At 39.0% G+C, this 20,407-nt stretch overlaps 1 protein-coding gene across 1 annotated transcript in view; it reads right to left on the bottom strand.

Moving 5' to 3' along the window:
* Nucleotides 1-19,393, bottom strand: part of LOC141127670 (ubiquitin-fold modifier 1-like) — a 31,342-nt gene extending 11,949 nt beyond the window's left edge. Inside the window, exon 1 of the mRNA XM_073614371.1 lies at nt 19,300-19,393. Coding sequence (XP_073470472.1) covers nt 19,300-19,393 — 94 coding nt within the window. The remainder of the gene's footprint in view (nt 1-19,299) is intronic.
* Between the last annotated feature and the right edge of the window lie 1,014 nt (nt 19,394-20,407).

The raw sequence follows: 20,407 nt of genomic DNA, 5'->3' as shown, positions 1-20,407 counted from the left end.
TTAAAGTGGTTGTAAACCCTGTATAACCACTTTTACCTACAGGTAAGCCTATAATAAGGCTTACCTGTAGGTACCGTGAATTTCTCCTAAACTTGCACAGTTTAGGAGATATTCACTGCATTCGCATGTTCTGACGTCATCGGCACATGCGCACTGAAGAAACAGCTTGCTCGTGCCTTTTCTTCAGCTGCTGTGCCATTACTGGTGACTCCCACGTACACACGGGAGTGACATCATTGCGGCTCCGGCCAATCACAGCGCCGGGGCCCGCAAACCTGGAAATAACTCCAGGACGACATGTCGCCGTTCACAGTGGGTGTGCCAGGTCCGCTGCAACAGCATCATTCTAAGGTAAGTATCAGTAGTGTATTTAGGTTTTGTGCTGCCCTAGGTCTGACTAAACTCGTGCACCCCTAATTTAAATATGACCCATCCCTTCCTGTCAAGGCCACACCCCTTGCTGTTTAAGACCCGCCCTGAAATTTTTGAGTGGGGACACTCTGAGGGCCTGGGGGGGGGAGGCAATGGATTCCCTTAATTTGCATAGATTTTCTCTCACTTCCTGTTTGGCTATGGGGCAGGAAGTGAAGGGAAATCTCTGCAATGGAACAGGGATGGTAAAAAATAAACAGCGCAAACCGGCGGGGACTCTTTTCTTGCTGCCCCCCTGAAAAGTGTTGCCCTAGGCCTGGGCCTTGTCGGCCTAGACCAGGATACAGCGTTGGTAAGTATTTCATAATGAGCTAGTATGTGATGCATACTAGTTCATTATGCCTTTGTCTTGCAGTTTTCTTTTTTTTTTTCATCTGGGTTTACAACCACTTTAAAGTCTGAATGCAGCAACTTTAATTTTTAGAAAGAGGTTATCAGTGTATGTCCATAATGCTCTCTGTTCGGGTTTCTGTTAAGATCACTTAAATGCAATTTCTTAAAAAAGACTGATAGAATTTCTGAGGATATGTGTCAGCTTTTTTTGGATCTTAACATCGATATAATACACATTGTATATTTCCATTAGAATAAACTGTCAGATGTAGAATGGATAAAAATAAAGCATAAATATGGTACAGTCAACCAAGCTGTACTCATTTATTGCTATATATTGCACAAAGGACAAACATGGGGTGACCTGTTTTTTCAGCAGTTAATGACACTATCAATAAAGTGGAGTTTTGTCCTTGTACTCTTCTACAAGTTAAGTAAGCAGAAAGAGGAGAAAGTTCAGTAGGGCTGCTTGTATGGCCAGTAGAACAGTAAATTATATAAATGTCTTTGGGTAGGGCAAAGCTAGAACATGCTCTGAAAGATATGACATGTACATTAATAAAGCTGCACCAGGTCACAAAGCACATAGTGGAATGAGAAAGGTTTTTTTTCAATGATAGATGCAATGTTAGAACCACTATGTAGGGATGATATTATAAATCTGTTTTTTTCAATGTGTCGGCTACAGCATTAACTGATGTTACTGTGGACCTCTAAAACACAAAGAAATCTAATTTTATCTACATTTTGCACACTGTGGAATCATTAAGTTAGACAAATGATAATATAAAAGTATCTTTTTTATTTTCAAAGCATAAAACTGGATTTGGTCTTGTTCTTTTCTAAAAAAGGTAGGTACAATAGATATTTGAATTCTTTATGACCAAAAATATAATTTGTTCCATTTTCAATCAATATTATTTTGACGCTAGTATTAATGTTTTCCAAGTACTCTGCAGTGTAATATAAAGCTATTTTTTTGGCAATATTGTTTTGCAAAAATTTTATTTGATACGGAAACTATTGACAAAAATACATTTTTGACCCGTGTTTGTTTTTCTTTTACCGTAAATAAATGGGATACATTTTATTCTATATGTTGTGACATTTAAAATTACACACAAAAATTATGTTTCTTATGCAAAACATGGTAACCTAATGCAAATGTAAAAAAAAAAAAAGTTTTTTTTTTGCTATTTTGCTCATTTTCTTTTTGCGCAAAACTGAGAAAATAACTGAGATTGATAAAAAAATAGAAATAAATAACACCAACAGAAAAATAATAGCTAAGGCAGAGTGAGAGGAAAGTGGTAATTAGAAATTATTACAGTTAACTAAGGATAATAAGGGTTTAAATATAAATTTATAAATATATATATATATATATATATATATATATATATATATATATATATATATATATATATATAATATATACAGTATCTCACATTTTTTAAAAATATTTTATTATATCTTTTCATGTGACAACACTGAAGAAATGACACTTTGCTACAATATAAAGTAGTGAGTGTACAGCTTGTATATCAGTGGTCACTGGAAGTTCAACATGGCATCTCATGGCAAAGAACTCTCTGAGGATCTGAAAAAAACAATTTTTGCTCTACATAAAGATGTCCTAGGCTATACGATTGCCAAGACCCTGAAACTGAGCTGCAGCACGGTGGCAAAGACCATACAGCGGTTTAACAGGACAGTTTCCACTCAGAACAGGCCACACTGAGCAGCAGAAGCCATTGGCCTCACTGTCCGCATCTATAGGCGCAGGCAACTTGGCTTGGGATTGTGTCCACAGGTGGGCCACAATAGAAATCAGTTTCCTATGGTAGCACTCAGAGAAAAGGAGGAGCAAGGAGCACTGGGGGGCCCCAGGATAGGAGGATCAGGGCGCTGTGTACAATTCGAGAGTACAGAGCAGGTAAGTATAAAACTTTTTGTTATTTTAAAAGAAAAAAATACTTTACAAATGCTTTAAGTGATGTCAAGGAAGGCAGAAAAAAATATGCCAGACTAACTAATTAAAGTGGTTGTAAACCCACAAAAAAAAAAAAAACTTGCAAGACAAAGGCATAATGTGCTAGTATGCATAGCATACACAGGGCTAATCACATGTCTTCCTCAGGGGGATCTGTCCCCCTAAGCACCTAAAATGTGTGAGTATCCTGATGCTATGTTTTCTAAATAAATTTTTTAACTAGCGATAATGCACTATCCAGCCTCTTTCTTGTTTTAAAACTGAGGACAACTTCTCTGGATTTTCCTGTGGGATCCTGCTGAGCCAGTTTCACTTAGAGCCCAGGAGTGGTTCAACTGCTTATGTGGACCAAACTTAAGTGTGCGGTCACACAGTTGGGGGTAAGCGCATTCACACGGGGGGGGGGCACGTGTGTAAAGCACCCTCTTCTGATCAGGATTATCATCACTAGAGTTACTTTTTGGACAGTAATACGTATAATACCTCAATTTGCACTTTTGTCTCTGTGGATTGATGAAAATTGGGAGAAAAAAAAAACCTTTTTTTTTGGACACTTGATATTAAGGAATAATACTAACTTTCTTTCACCGTGAGCTTGCTTGTTACACACAAAAAAAAAAAAAAAAAAATTTATGTTTATAGTTACATTTTTTAGCAATATTGATTGGCACTATCTATGCATTTGTAAGGTTCGGTATCACACAGCGCTGCATTTTTTTGTTTTTTGGTATTTGTTAGTGCAGCATATGCATATTTTAAATGTGAGTTCATTTTATTGTCTGAATTTTATGTAATTTAATCAAGCTGTATTATGCTATGCAGTCTCTACTTTATTTGATATCTAAAGCTATATGGGACACAAGTATGTGAGAGGAGTGATACAGTATCTATCTGCTGGACTCCGGTTTGCATTTTGGAGAATATATGTTATAAAAGTGTTATATGACGTACTGTACTTTGGTGTTTTTTTTCTATAGGTCACACTGGTGGTGTGAGGATACACAATGATATCCAGTTTCATCATTTATTTTGGGATTCTTTTAAGATGTTAAGATGTGGTTCATGGACATTTTATGAACTTTATTTTATGAGTCATCAAAGTCATTAAATGTTCTGAGAATTTTTGTACAAATGATCGTTCAAAAATCTAGTGTATGGCCAGCTTTACATACTTCCCTGGCTCACACTGTCTCTAAGAGATGACCCAACACGTGGCTGCTGATCAGACAGCTCTCGGTCACTTTTTTAAGCAATGTTTACGCTGAGGTTTCCCCCTCACCTCTCTGTTGCTCCAGTACTGATTGGAGCAACAGACGGGGGGCACAGGCTGAAAGGCATAGTTAGCTGTCATTTAAACAGCCTGGGTGACTCCCGACAATATTGTCAGGATCTGTCTTGACTGTGGCTCTGGTCTGCCACATCATTCCTTAGTGAGTATTTGTCCAATATCAACTGACTTTAGGTCGCAGGGGTACAGTAGTAAATGTTCTCATGTGACTAGAGAGGTACATAGCCAAAAATGTTTTGATTTTACCTATATTTAAGTGTTTTTCTTTAGGGAGGAGGGAAGGCAGTTTAGGTAACTGGTGAAGTAAATGATTGCTGACACTACAGACAATATTTGATGTGCTGAGACACTGCATGCAGTTTTCTGTATTGAACCATCCATTCTTTTTTGGGGGGAGAGGGTCAGAAAACACATGGATCTTTTACCCATTTTTTTCCACCCATGTGGTCAAAAAAATTATACATATTTAAATTATGTAAAATTTGGCAAATTTGCTTTTCAGCCTGATCAGTAACTAGAGCTTGCAGCACAAGTGAGATATCACAAACCAATGTTTATTTTGTTTGGAAGCTTGTTTGTACAGAGCCCATTGATTTTTTATTTTTTTTGTAGATTGCACAAAGAGACCCGCAGGCATTATTTGGCACTGCTCATACCTTTATATAAAGATCAGACCATTTTTAACATTCACACAGCCACAACAGATACCTTTCATGCAGAAAAAAATCAAGCTGAAAATTGATGACCCCACAAATCTTATTTTTATTTTTCACTATAGAGAATAGCAGATCACAGCGAATTTCAGTCTATATACAAAACAGAATTTTATTCACAAAAACAAAATATAGTAGGGTTCATTTTGTATCAATATACATTTATTAAATATTAGGGAAGCCAAAAGTGAAAATATGATTTCAACAACTGACGTTTAGGACTGAAGTGGGATGAATTTTACAACCCGTCTTTCACATAGCCTTATAGGTAGACTTTTGATATGGTAGTGCAAATGAGATCGAGCATGATCTTTGCCTTAAATAAGTTTGAATTTTTTTTTTAACCACTTCAATACAGGGCACTTATACAATTCCCTGTCCAGACCAATTTCAGAGCTATTACATTTTGAGTGACAATTGCTCAGTCATGCGAAGCTGTATCCAAACAAATTTTTTGCCATTTTTTCCCCACAAATAGAGCTTTCTTTTGGTGGTATTTGATAACCTCTGGGGTTTTTATTTTTTATGCTACAAATAAAAAACACCAAAAATTTAGAAGAAAAAAACATTTTTCTTTCTTTCTGTTACAAAACTTTGTAAATAAGTACATTTTCTCCTTCACCGATGGGCAACAATGAGGCTGCACTGACGGGCACTGATGAGGCAGTACTGATTGGCACTGATGAGGTGGCATTGATATACAGCACTGATGGGCACTGATAGGTGGCACTGATGGGCACTCATAGGCAGCACTGATGGGCATTCATAGGCACCACTGATAGGCACTGATAGGTGGCACTGATAGGCACTCATAGGTGTCACTGATAGGTGGCACTGATCAGAGGCGCTGGCAGGTATCACTGATGGGCACAGAGTGCCATCCCTAATGGGCAATAATTGCTGTCCCTTGTGGGCTCTAGTGGGCTTACCTATAGTCATGGGTGGGCATCCCTGCTGGCCATGACTGGGCATTCCTGGTGGCCGTGGGTGGGCATCCTAGGGGGGCTGCACTGATAATCAATCAGTAATCAATCAGTGCAGACCCCCGTCATGTTTTATGGATTTCCCTCAGATGAAACGGCTGTGGTAATTACTAACTGATCAAATCACCTGCCCAAAATAATGGAAAACCTGAAAACATGACCTGTTGGGGGTACTTGAGGACTGGAGTTGAGAAACATTGCTCTAAGGCATCATTCACACTAGCTTTTAGCCATACTGCAAATCCCAACAGCAAGAATCTACTGATTTCTGTGGCCGGAATTGGTAGCTGCATGTGGATACCTGCAGCTGCTGAGCCTGTAAACTGCAATAACAGGCTTTCAGTGTCCACAGCTAGCAATTACCTGCAGTAAAAATACAGAAAAACTGTGCATGTGTACCAAAAATTAAAAAGTAAATTGAAAAACATGAAATATAAGAAGCTGCAACTCCACTAGGAGATATTCATCATAGTAACTATACGAGTTTTAGACATTGAGCTGCACTAAAAAAAACTTTCCCAAACACATGTGTTAGAATGATCACTCATAAATAAGTGCATATAAAAGTCCACATAAATCCTAAAAAGTCCACATGACAAAAAATACAGTCTTCTGTTGTGTGCTCATATATGATTTGTAGGCAATAGAACAGTTATCCGCCACCAATGCGTATTGGAATTCATGCTTCAAAACCACCACCTCAATGGTACAAATGCAAGCTTCCAACTGTAAATGACCCTCTTAATTAAAGGGAAGTCATACGGAGCTCATGGGTTAAAGAATGTATCAGAGCCACAGCACTTCCACTGGTACGCTTCTAGGACAACAGGACTCCATATAGAGATCCTCCTCCCTTCACTATCCGAGCTTTACTCATGATGGGATATAGAAGCAAACACTCCAATCCTCACAGCAATATTTATTGAGCTAAAAACTACATTTACATAAAAAAATAAAGTATTGCCCAATAAAAACCTAATCTAACTGGCAAATACAACAAAGCCGGGCAAAGCTACGTGCTGACGTCATCGCGTTCTCGCGTTTCCAGAAGTGAGGGTTGATTTGTTGTAATTACTTGCGGTAACAATGTGTGTCCAGCTGTAATCACTGCAGGTAATCTAATGGAACCTTGCCAGCGCTCCTCCACCCTCCATCACAGCCAAACAATAATTACTAGAGTTTTCGATTATAAGGGAGCATGTACATTATTAATATTATTATTATTATTATACAGGATTTATATAGTGTGTGGAGACAGATGGAGAGAGCTGGGGGGTGGAGAGATAGATTTGGTTGTCATCAGCGTAGAGATGATATTTAAAGCCGTGGGAGGCAATCAACTGACCCAAGGAGGTGGTGTAGATTGAGAAAAGGAGAGGTCCAAGAACAGAACCTTGGGGGACCCCAACGGAGAAAGGAAGAGAAGAGGAGGAAGTAGAGTTGTAAGTGACACTGAAGGAGCCGTGGGATAGGTGGGATGAAAACCAACGAAGAGTACAGTCACAGAGACCAAAGGAGTGAAGTTTTTTGAGGAGGAGGGGGTGGTCCACTGTGTCAAAGGCAGCAGAGAGATCCAGGAGAAGTAGTAGAGAATAGTGTCCACTGGTTTTAGCCATTAGTAGGTCATTTGAGAGTTTAAGGAGAGCAGTTTCCGTGGAGTGTTGAGGGCGAAAACCGGACTCAAGGGGATCAAGAAGTTTATTCATGGTTAGATGGTCACTTAGTCGGTTGTAGACCAGTCTTTCAAGAAGTTTGGAGGAGAAGGAGATGGGACGTAAGTTGTTGATATTGGTGGGGTCCAGTGAGGGCTTTTTAAGTATGGGGGTGACTAGCGCATGTTTTAGAGAGTTTGGGAAGATGCCACAAGAGAGGGAGAGGTTGAAAATGTGAGTTAGAGAGTGTAGAATTGAGTCAGAGGGCAAGCGTAGCATTTGCGAGGGAGCAGGATCCAGGGGGCAGGTGGTTAGATGAGTGTTAGATAAAAGTTTAGCAACCTCAGTAATAGCAGCAGGGTTGAATGAGGGAAGTAATGATTGTATCTGTGGACATGGGGTGTTGCATGGGGGAGGTTTTTGCACATTGGCAATCTCCTCATGAATTGTATCAATCTTAGTTTTGAAGTGAACTAAACAACCAAACATTCCTTCTATGTGACAGTGCTTGGGTCTAGAAGCCAATCGCTAGACCCAAGCACTGTCATATGATGGAGGGGATGACTTTACTAATCCCCCTAATGTCCAACACCAACCGAAACAGGGGATTTTAGTACCTGCTCTAATGTAGTAAGGAGCAGCAGGGGAACACTGGTAAAGTATCAGTGGGTGAAGGGCTTTTGCAAGGAGTCAGTGGAGTTGATTTATTGTACTTAAGTCAAAAAGGCTGTTCACTTTGAAAGAGATGTTGCACTTTGCAAGGCAATTGGACCCAGAGCTTAGTTGATGTAGTGAAGTTTCACCCAATTATATGCAAGGAAAAAAACTGCATTTTTGCTTGCACATGATGATCTCTGTCTCCCATTCATGCTGCTGCATTGCCACATCATACGGGCTTCAACAAGTGGTTATTTCAACACACATTACACAGAAATGGTCTGCTTTTTCCACCATTGTGAAACCCACCCTGAGAAATGCATTGTAGCCATTACTTAAGTACAAGCATGTAAATGAGAAATGGCTGCAAAAAAGCTGCAGGAAATCTGCATCACTGAGATGTGAGAAAGAATAAACAAAGGTGAAAACAAGCATTTGATTTTTTTACATATAGCATTTGTTTAGTATACAGTGCCGTTAAAAAGTATTTATACCCCTTGAAATCTTCTACAATTTGTTATGTAACAACCAAAAACGTAAATGTATTTTATTGTGATTTTATGTAAAAATCAACACAAAGTGGCACATAATTGTGAAGTAAAAGGAAATGATAAATGATTTTCAACATTTTTTACAAATAAATATCTGAAAAGTGTGGCGTGCATTTGTATTCAGCCCCCTTTACTCTGATGCCCCTAACTAAAATCTTGTGGAACCAATGGCCTTCAGAAGTCACCTAATTAGTAAATAGAGTCCACCTGTGTGTAATTTAATCTCAGTATAAATACAGCTGTTCTGTGAAGCCCTCATAGGTTTGTTAGGGAATCTTAGTAAACAAACAGCATCATGAAGGCCAAGGAACAGACAGGTCAGGGATAAAGTTGTGGAGAAGTTTAAAGCAGGGTTAGGTTATAAAAAAATATTCCAAGCTTTGAACATCTCACAGAGCACTGTTCAATCCATCATCTGAAAATGGGAAAGAGTATGGTACAACTACAAATCTACCACCTGATAGGCTGGGTAAGGAGAGCATTAATCAGAGAATATAGCACAAAAGAGTAAATGGTAGGACTTTAAATACCCCTGCAGTGAACACGCAGATACATTCATATATAGAAACATACAAAATGTTATTTCTGACAATAAAATGTCTAAAAACTCATATCAAATGTCATAATAATACCAACAAACATTGTCCACTGCAAATATGCATGGCTATTGGTCGAAATAGAGAGCTTATGTCGATGCATTTTGTGGAAAACACCGCTTCCTCAGGACCCCCTGTCTCTCACATACGTGCACATGACCAAAGATATATATTCTAAAGACAAAGAAAACATATGTATAAGTTGCAAATCATCAAGAAACATAATTGAGTTTGTTTATAATAATCATTAAGTTAGAAAGGTACATGATATCTATCCCCAAGAGAAGCTTGGAGTGGAGAGGATAGAACAATATATATAAATATTCTACCATTTTCCAGGAATGATTTCATACATGTATAATATATACTTTTCAGATGCCAAATTGTATACAAAGATATAATATTGTTATATCTCCGTACACAATTTGGCAGCTGAAAAAAATATATTATACATGTAAACTATTTTCATTATTAAATATTATTATTATTATTATTATTATTATTATTATTATTATTATTATCATTACTATTATAATCATTATTATTATTTTATTATATTTGCCCTTTATAGGTCACCAAACTTCCAAGTTCGTACAACATTATAAGTTTTACAGCTTTCTTTTCCAAGGTATTAGTTCATGCGGCAATATAGAAGATATTCCGGCTTTTAAGCTGGGGTGCACTCTATACTGCCAACATGCAAAAAGGTATAACCTTTTTTCATGTCTCTACAGAATAGTATATGGAAAAATCAATACAGCGCTGCCTATGATGTAGGTAAAACAGCAGCCAACACAACTATAGACCCAAGTAGTAAGTATAAATGTGAAACCTAAAACCTAAACAAACTGAAAAAATAAAAATAAAAAATCAGTGTCTTAAACCTGAATTGAAAAAGATATATATAAAGTATGATCTATTCATATCTTAGTGGAAAAATATTGTGCAAATTGTACAATACATAAATAATGTGCAGAACTGGTGAGACAATGTTGAGAGAAGAAATCACCAAAGTATCCAACTAAAAATATACAGGCAGCAGTTCAAACAAAAATCGGTAAGAACCAAAATATAATAAAGTCCAAACACACACATATATAAATGACGCCACAGGAATCTGTAGAGATGTCAGAGACCACCAATGTTGCAGAAAAGGTAAGAATGGTGAAGAAGCCACCATTCTTGGGTTTTAGGGGGCTTACCAGATGTAATTGACTTGGGGAGACTTACATGTCATCCAAGTCATAAAGGCTTTGAGACCAACTAGTTACATAGTTACATAGTTACATAGTAGGTGAGGTTGAAAAAAGACACACGTCCATCAAGTCCAACCTATGTGTGTGATCATGTGTCAGTATTACCTTACATATCCCTGTATGTTGCGGTCATTCAGGTGATTATCTAATAGTTTCTTGAAGCTATCAATGCTCCCCGCTGAGACCACCGCCTGTGGAAGGGAATTCCACATCCTTACCGCTCTTACAGTAAAGAACCCTCTACGTAGTTTAAGGTTAAACCTCTTTTCTTCTAATTGTAATGAGTGGCCCCGAGTCTTATTAAACTCTCTTCTGCGAAAAAGTTTTATCCCTATTGTGGGGTCACCAGTACAGTATTTGTAAATTGAAATCATATCCCCTCTCAAGCGTCTCTTCTCCAGAGAGAATAAGTTCAACGCTCGCAACCTTTTCTCATAACTAAGATCCTCCAGACCCTTTATTAGCTTTAAAAGGGTACATCTCCTTAAACAACCACACTGGATCCCAGGTCAGGGCGGCAGATATATGGATAAAGCCACGGGAATCTGTATCGATGTTAAGGACCACCAACGTTGCAGAAAAGGTAAAAAATAGTAAAGAAGCCGCCACCAAGGGTATTAAGGGGATTACCAGATGTTGTTGACTTGGGAAGACTTATGCCATCCAAGTCACACAGACTTTGAGACCACCTGGTCAGAAGGGTACATCTTCTTACACATCCACAATAGATCCCAAGTCAGGGCGGCAGCTTAGCATTCACGGTCACCAGCAACGGCACAAAAATAGTGTTCCAATAGAGGGCCACAAACCAATGTTCACATACCATGCGAGAAATGAATGAAAAAACTCACACAGCGTGATAACGTAAACACTAATTTATTAAGGATACAAGAAACAGACTCACATGTTTGTAGATCATTAAAAGCATAAAGAACAAGTAGCGGTAATTGTGATGGGTCCACCCAACGCGTTTCTGCTAAAAAGCCGTCAATACATACACAAAATTAGATTTTTAGATTGTACGCCCCCCAGTTGAGGTGGTTGAGGAGAAGAGAACGATGTCTAGCAAATGGATGCACATAAATATTGAATCTAGTAATATTAAATTATTATTGTTTTTTCAGTCCTACTATTTTTATTTTTATTATCCTTTAATTTACATTTCTATTATCCATGTGGTGGGGTTCTATAGCCAGCCCGTGTTCCTTCACCCCTGTGGGGCTGGGGATTTTTTCCATCATTTCCCAACTACCATCATTTATGGAGTCTGGACTTGTTGCAGCTGCGATTTGGATCATCGCTTCCGGTTTGCGTTCCACTCTGGAAGTGACATTACTTGAGTTGTAACTTCCGGCAAATGCTGAGATGATGCAGTTTTATCTGTGTCATTCCCGACACTCACCCCCGCCCAGCACACACGGGAATGCATGTCCTCATCAGCCCTTTATCCAGGGCATACCTTACCCCATTTTCATCAGGGGTTAATGGATCGTGGTGGGAAAGGAGCCATCCCACTGTAATCGAGCCTGGAACCACTGTATTGGTACCCGCCCAACTGCTATGGGCAGCCTCCGGAGGTGATCACCTCCCCAGGTGGGGTATATATACAGGCAGGTTTGGACAATCAAACCAGGCTTGCTCCTCTTACTATCACACTGAGTGGTTACTCCAATGCTCTTCCACACACAGGTAAGCATTCACACTGCAGCATTTACCATGCTATCATTTATGGAAAGGAGTCATTTCTAGATTATATTACATTTAGTTGGTTTTACCACCATACTATTCCTTTCTTCTATGACACTTGCTTACCCTTCACTTAATGATTTATCGATGTTATTGAGTTAATTTCACAGTTTGGTTTTTGTTTTTGGTTTTGTTTTTGCTTTTCCCTCACATAAAACCTTACAAACAGGCGTTCACAAACCTATTTGTTTTTCCCCTATCAGGCAACGTTTCAGATTTTACATTATTCACAGGTCTTACTTATATTTCAAGCCTACCTACCCACCACACTTATATCATCATTATGTTGCATTGTGTCATTATACATCCTCATTCACAAACCTCTCACACCCTTTAAAACAATTTCACACTTTCAATCAGCCACCTATCATCATATGCTCTTTTATTTATCTTGTAGAGCTCTACTCTTGGGGTGGTCACTCTCCCACGGGCTGGCGAGACCTTTACCAACACCACATGGTTTCCCATTATTATATCTCCATATACAATTTTGCAGCTGAAAAATATATATTACACATGTATGAAAGCATTCCAGAAAAAAGTTATTTTGTGCTATATACTTTTAATAAGGATGACACCCTCCACAGACACATATTTTGTCGAAATCCCCCCTATACACACCGACAAATAAACTTCTGTTGTTAAACAGAGAAGCAGCAAAGAGGCCCATGGTAACTCTGGAGGAGCTGCAGAGGTCCACAGCTCAGGTGAGAGAATCTGTCCACAGAACAACTATTAGTTGTGTACTCCACAAATCTGGTCTTTATGGAAGAGTGGCAAGAAGAAAGCCATTAGAAGTCACGTTTGCAGTTTACAAAGCCATGTGGGGGACACAGCAAACGTGGAAGAATGTGCTCTGGTCAGATAAGACCAAAATTTAACTTTTTGGCTGAAAAACAAAAAGCTATGTTGTGGCGAAAAACTAACACTGCACATCACCCTGAACACACCATCTCCACTGTGAAACATGGTGGTGGCAGCATCATGTTGTGGGATGCTTTTCTTCAGCAGGGACAGGGAAGCTGGTCAGAGTTGATGGGGACATGGATGGAGCCAAATACAGGGCATCTTACAATAAAACCTGTTATGCCCCGTACACACGGTCGGATTTTCCGATGGAAAATGTCCGATTGGAGCGTGTTGTCGGAAATTCCGACCATGTGTGGGTTCCATCGGACATTTTCCATCGGATTTTCCAACACACAAAGTTTGAGAGCAGGCTATAAAATTTTCCGACAACAAAATCCATTGTCGGAATTTCCGATCGTGTGTACACAAATCCGACGCACAAAGTGCCACGCATGCTCAGCATAAATAAAGAGATGAAAGCTATTGGCTACTGCCCTGTTTATAGTCCCGACGTACGTGTTTTACGTCACTGCGTTCAGAATGATCGGATTTTCCGACAACTTTGTGTGACCGTGTGTATGCCAGACAAGTTTGAGCCAACATCAGTCGGAAAAAATCCTAGGATTTTGTTGTCGGAATGTCCGATCAATGTCCAACCGTGTGTATGGGGCATTAGAGTCTGCAAAAGGCTGGGGTGGAGGTTCACCTTCCAGCAGGACAATGACCCCAAACATACAGCCATTGCTACAATGGAATGGTTTACATCAAAGCATATCCATTTATTAGAATGGCCCAGTCAAAGTTCAGACCTAAATCCAATTAAGAATATGTGGCAAGACTTGAAAATACTTGAACAGATGCTGTCCATCTAATCTGACAGAGCTTGAGCTATTTTGTAAAGAAGAATGGGCAAAAATTTCACTCGCTAGATTTGCAAAGCTAGTAGAGACACACCCAAAAAGACTTGCAGCTGTAATTGCAGCAAAAGGTGGTTCTACAAAGTATTGACTCAGGGGGGCTGAATACAAATGCACGCCACACTTTTCACAAATTTATATGTAAAAAAAATTGAAAGCCGTTTATAATTTTCCTTCCACTTCACAATTATGTGCCACTTTTGTTGGTCTATCACATAAAATTGCAATAAAATTTATTTACGTTTTGGTTGTAACATGACAAAATGTGGAACATTTCAAGGGGTATGAATATTTTTTCAAGGCACTGTACATAGCACTAAATGCATAATGTAATTAGGGTTTAAATTTACTTTAAATGTATGTTAAATTGTATCATGTGTGCAGAAACAAAGCAGCTAAATATTTAGTAGTCACAAATTTCTATTTCCATTTATGGAAACCATTGAAATCAACTAAGTTTCTATTACTATCATGGCCTTTTTTTAAACATTGATTTTTTTCCTCTTCTGAATAATGAGTGAACAATGGCAAGTGAAAGAGCTGACTGCCTTGCTTGTATTAGCAGTTGGCTTGAGAAATGATGTGACACCCCAGGAGAGAGATGCCTTTGGAAAGACTTATGATATTCACATATCATGGCAAGGTTTAAATTGCAGTTCTATCACCATGTTTCTCTAGCTTTGAATGTCAGCAAATGCCGCCACTAAATTGCCATAAATCTACAGTATCGTGCTGGGGGGACCTCTGTCAACCTTATTAAACTTGGTAATCACTTCATCTAGACAGTTAAATATAGAAATGGTTAATCAATTTCACATACTGGGCCATTAAAGCAGAATGGCTGTTACATGGCTAGTTATTTATTGTGCAGTGACTATTGGCGTGCCATTAATAACATTCCTTATTTTAAAAAATACATGGATTTATAGGACATATAATTTGCAGTTCAGAATACAGCTAAATATTTATATGAGCATGTACATAAATTATACGTGATCTCTGTGGAGACCTTTCTCACTATTTAGAAAAAAAGTCAGATGGACTCCTGGGGGCAGTGGTTGACTTTAAAGTGAAAAACTCATAAACTTGGCTATGAAATAGATAATGTTATTAGCTCAATGTGGGGGTTAAGGAAAGAAAAACATATGTTAGCAGGGCCCTGGATCGTTTTCAGCAATGACCATGCTGGTCATTATATGGTCAAAATAGGGTATGCACACACCTGTAACATGGAGAAAGTCTGCCATCTTTGATCATTCTCTAGGCCCAAGGACCATCTCCACAAATAAGGAATGTCCACACGTTTAACATTTTAATGATATTACTGTAGGAGAAGAAATTAAACAGTTCTTTAACATCACTACCGTCATCTCCACTTTTTCAATGCCAACATCCATAATTCTGCACAGTACAAGTCTAATATTAGTATCAGATAGCTGTTAAACTCTCTGTTGTCCTCTCTGCAAGTTCCCCCATATGTGGGATTTCCAGCCAATCCTGTTATGGGCCCATCATGAAGGGTCCACTTCCTAAGACTATAAATTCACGTCAGTGTACTAGGGGTAGCTTTCTCCAATCACCCTCTGCCCCTGGCTCTTCCAGATTTAAACTTTTTATAGGACAGACTAGCCCCAGGGAGGGCTTCCCTAAGAGGTGTACTAACCACTGCTTACACGCAGACTGCAGAGGACTCTTGTGCTTTGCACCACATACAGTGCCTAAATTTTCCACATTTTGTCATGTTACAACCAAAAACGTAAATGTATTTCATTGGGATTTTTTGTGACAGACCAACACAAAGTGAAACATAATTGTGAAGTGGAAGGAAAATGATAAATGTTCTTCAAATGTTTTTACAAATAAATATCTGAAAAGTGTGGTGCGCATTTGTAGTCAGCCCCCTTTACTCTGATACCCCTAAATAAAATCTAGTGTAAGCAATTGCCTTCAGAAGTCATCTAATTAGTAAATAGAGTCCACCTGTGTGCAATTTAATCTCAGTATAAATACAGCTGTTCTGTGAAGCGATCAGAGGTTTGTTAGAGAACCTTAGTGAACAAACAGCATCATGAAGGTGAAGGGACACACCAGGCAGGTCAGGGATAAAGTTGTGGAGAAGTTTAAAGCAGGGTTAGGTTATAAAAAAATATCTTAAGCTTTGAACATCTCACAGAGCACAGGCCGGGCAAGGAGAGCATTTATCAGAGAAGCAGCCAAGAGGCCCATGGTAACTCTAGAGGAGCTGCAGAGATCCCCGGCTCAGGTGAGAGAATCTGTCCACAGGACAACTATTGGTCGTGAACTCCACAAATCTGGCCTTTATGGAAGACTGGCATGAAGAAAGCCATTGTTGAAAGAAAGCCATAAGAAGTCCCGTTTTGCAACTTGTGGGGGACACAGCAAACATGTGGAAGAAGGTGCTTTAGTCAGATGAGACTAAAATTAAACATTTTGGCCTAAAAGCAAAACACTATGTGTGGTGGAAAACTAATGCCCCGTACACACGGTCAGACTTTGTTCGGACATTCCGACAACAAAATCCTAGGATTTTTTCCGACGGATGTTGGCTCAAACTTGTCTTGCATACACACGGTCACACAAAGTTGTCGGAAAATCCGATCGTTCTGAACGTGGTGACGTAAAACACGTACGTCGGGACTATAAACGGGGCAGTGGCCAATAGCTTTCATCTCTTTATTTATTCTGAGCATGCGTGGCTCTTTGTCCGTCGAATTAATGTACCCACGATCGGAATTTCCGACAACAAAATTTTATATCCTGCTCTCAAACTTTGTGTGTCGGAAAATCCGATGGAAAATGTGTGATGGAGCCTACACACGGTTGGAATTTCCGACAACAGGGTCCTATCAGACATTTTCCGTCGGAAAATCCGACCGTGTGTACGGGGCATAAAACTGCACGTCACCCTGAACACACCATTCCCACCGTGAAACATGGTGGTGGCGGCATCATGTTGTGGGAATGCTTTTCTTCAGCAGGGACAGGGAAGCTGGTCATAGTTGATGGGAAGATGGATTGAGCCAAATACACGGCAATATTAGAAGAAAACCTGTTAGCGTCTGCAAAAGACTTAAGACTGGGGCGGAGGTTCACCTTCCAGCAGGACAATGACCCGAAACATACAGCCAGAGCTACAATGGAATGGTTTTGATCAAAGCATATTCATATGTTAGAATGGCTCAGTCAAAGTCCAGACCTAAATCCAATTGAGTATGTGTGGCAAGACTTGAAAATTGCTTTTCACAGACGCTCTCCATCCAATCTGACAGAGCTTGAGTTATTTTGCAAAGAAAAATGGGCAAAAATGTCACTCTCTAGATGTGTAAAGCTGGTAGAGACATAGCCAAAAAGACTTGCAGCTCTAATTGCAGTGAAAGGTGGTTCTACAAAGTATTGACTCAAGGGTCCTGAATACAAATGCATGCCACACTTTTCAGGTATTTGTTTGTAAAAAATATTGAAAGCCATTTATCATTTTTCTTCAACTTCACAATTATGTGCCACTTTGTGTTGGTCTATCACATACAATCCCAATAAAATACATTTTTGTTTGTAACATGACAAAATGTGGAAACATTTCAAGGGGTATGAATACTTTTTCAAGGCACTGTACATGCATACTCTTTGCCACAATACAACCCAAAGTCTGCAGTAAGTGTTGACAGCATGTTTTGTGAATTAAGCTTCTCTTTTTGTTTCTATTCCATGCATTATCGAATAATTCACTACAATGTTGGAGATCAACATTATGTTGAAGCTCATTTATCCATGTGCATTTCACATGACAGCAGCTGATTACTGATAGCTACATTGGAAATTTGTTCCTGCACTATGACAAAGCTGCTATACTGGCTACTGCACATAAGCCCACTTTCTGCAGTGTTATTTTACCACTTTGCAAGGGTCCAGGATTGGTCCAGAGAAAAGATCAGTATACACTCTTCTCTCCTTATGTATCCTGACCTGCCTTTCCTCCAATACTTGGTTGCACTGGATAAAGCCCCCACCCTGTACGATAGAAAGGTACATTGCCATACGATAGTCAAGCAGTTGCTAGTCCGATCCAGGCTTTTTTTTCCCACAATTTAAGTAAATCTGATTTTGTTGGCTTCATTAGGTAAAAGGAAGTCTTAACAGGTCATATTGTTTTCCCCAGTTCTGTTTCCCTCAATGCTGTTGTCCTTTTTTGCATCTCATTTTACCAAGATAGCTATGTGACTCTAAATTGAGCATCTCTTGATGGGAGGTGACTCATAGGGGGCCTCTCCATTCCATATGAACGTTATTCAACCCAACCAATTATACAGTATACCATATGTATGTGGCCCAAACACTGCTAGTTTCTCATTGTTCAAGAATATAGCCAAGAGACTCACTCAGTGCGACCTTATTACTCACTTGATTGTTCGGGAAGACTACAATACAGTTCAGCATCCTCTAATGGACAGACCATAACCTAGCTTCCACAACTTTCAGACAGCTAAAGACCCTACAAATGCCTGAAGATATCAAACTTAACCTGTCTGTGGTTGGTTCTGATCCACATGGACTATGATGACCCTTTTCTAAATTTCCTAAACTCAATTAACTCATCTCCCATGGTCAGGATTTTCTTAGCAGGTACACTTTCCTCCTCAATCTCAACAAATGAGTACCTATCAGAAGTGCCCACTTTCACCTCTTTGCTGATGACATTCTTCTCTTCATGTCAGACCCCAGAACTCACTTACCTGGTGTAGGATCCAGAATACACCACTTTGACACTTTTCGGGTCTTAAAATTAATAATTCCAAAAGTTAGCCATTCTTCCTAAAGGCAGCAACTCCTACAGGGACTGTTCATGGCTGAAGCCATTTACCATCTAACAAACCAAACACACTCTTGTTTATTTGGGTATATCAATTAGAAGGAACACTCCTGAACTTTATGCTCCTAATTTTAAAAAAAATCTTCAAACTATTGGGTGAACTGAACTCCATACCTGGCTTGACAACCCACTTTCCTTCATGAGAAGATGCTACTTGGTAAACTTTATGAGCTTCCTCAAGCTCCTATATCCACTTGAAATGTGCACACTTTTTCTGAAACATGGCAATATAATTGAATTAAACTCTGCCATCACTAAATTCCACTTGAAACACAAATTTGTGTTACTAGTCAGTATTTTACGCACATACATGTGAATACATGCAAATATACTCATAGATTGCACCTCCCCTGTTTTTAGCAATGTGGGAGCTAGAAGACTTTTTATGCATGTACCGATAAGTGCAAATGTGTGTAAACACACACACTATATCGACCATTCTTACGTGTTTTGGGCAGGAACAGTCGGACAGAAAGATCCAGCTTTGATATATCTTTATCGCGGGAAAGGACCATAAACAGCTTGTCTCCATATAACATGGAAAAACTTTTAGAGATCCTTTAGATCTAGATGATGACTTGGGTCACCACTAATGGAGAGTTGCATGTCCTGCAAAGAAAAAGTATACAAAAAGAAACAGAAAAGAAAAAGTTTAAGGTAGAACCATGGCAAGAGGACATAGAGTATATTATATGTGCATCCAAAGAAGATGTGACTATTTCTTTGAACAGGGGCCTTTTGCAGTCTATGTTACAACAAATGAAACCCCAAATTAATCGTGGAAACTATAACATAAATCTGATAATATTTCATAACTTAAAGATAAGTTAGGAGATACATATTTGTGATCTGAATAATGAAAATACTGTTAATGTACTGTTTTGGGATTTTACAAAAGGCATTTTATTCTGTTCAATGTAATAACCTTGTACAAATTTGAGGAAACTGGGAGGAACATAAGTACATGAATAATGAACTGGTTATCAGTTAGAAAACAAAGAGTACTTGGTGGAGTAACATTTGCCAAATGCATTTGCCAAAGTTTTCATTGGTGATCCACAGGGATTAGTTTTGGGCCAGTTATTTACAGATTGTTTGTTAATGACCTGGTGGATGGAATAGTGAGTCATTTTGAAATTTGTGTTGATGCCACACAATGATGTAGACTTCACTATATACTATATCCCCATGCCAGGGCTGTGCCATTGCATCCATGTGCCCCAATATACAACAATGAGACGCAACAACTTTGCAACAATTTTGCATCCCCATGCTAGTATCTTTCTCTTGTGCATTTTAAAAAAATCAATTGTGCTTCAATAGAACCATGTGAGGAGAACAATCTTGTCAGTGCACAACTTTGTGAGGAAACGGGCTATTTGCCTGTAATCCTTTGTGGAATAAAGTCTTAATATGTGGCCTCTTCCTCTGCCATCACAGTTATGAGTGTTTCCATTTGTGGGTTGGTACTGTGTGCTACAGAGGAAAGACTACAAGGTGATGTAGAAAATCTGACCCAGCCTGAGTCTACTCCCTCAGCAGAACTGTGTGAA

Source organism: Aquarana catesbeiana, linkage group LG02 (genome assembly GCF_042186555.1).
Source record: "Aquarana catesbeiana isolate 2022-GZ linkage group LG02, ASM4218655v1, whole genome shotgun sequence".
In the NCBI taxonomy this organism is placed as follows: Eukaryota; Metazoa; Chordata; class Amphibia; order Anura; family Ranidae; genus Aquarana; species Aquarana catesbeiana.
Note: the sequence above shows the minus strand (reverse complement) of the source record. Positions and strands in the feature narration are given on the sequence as shown.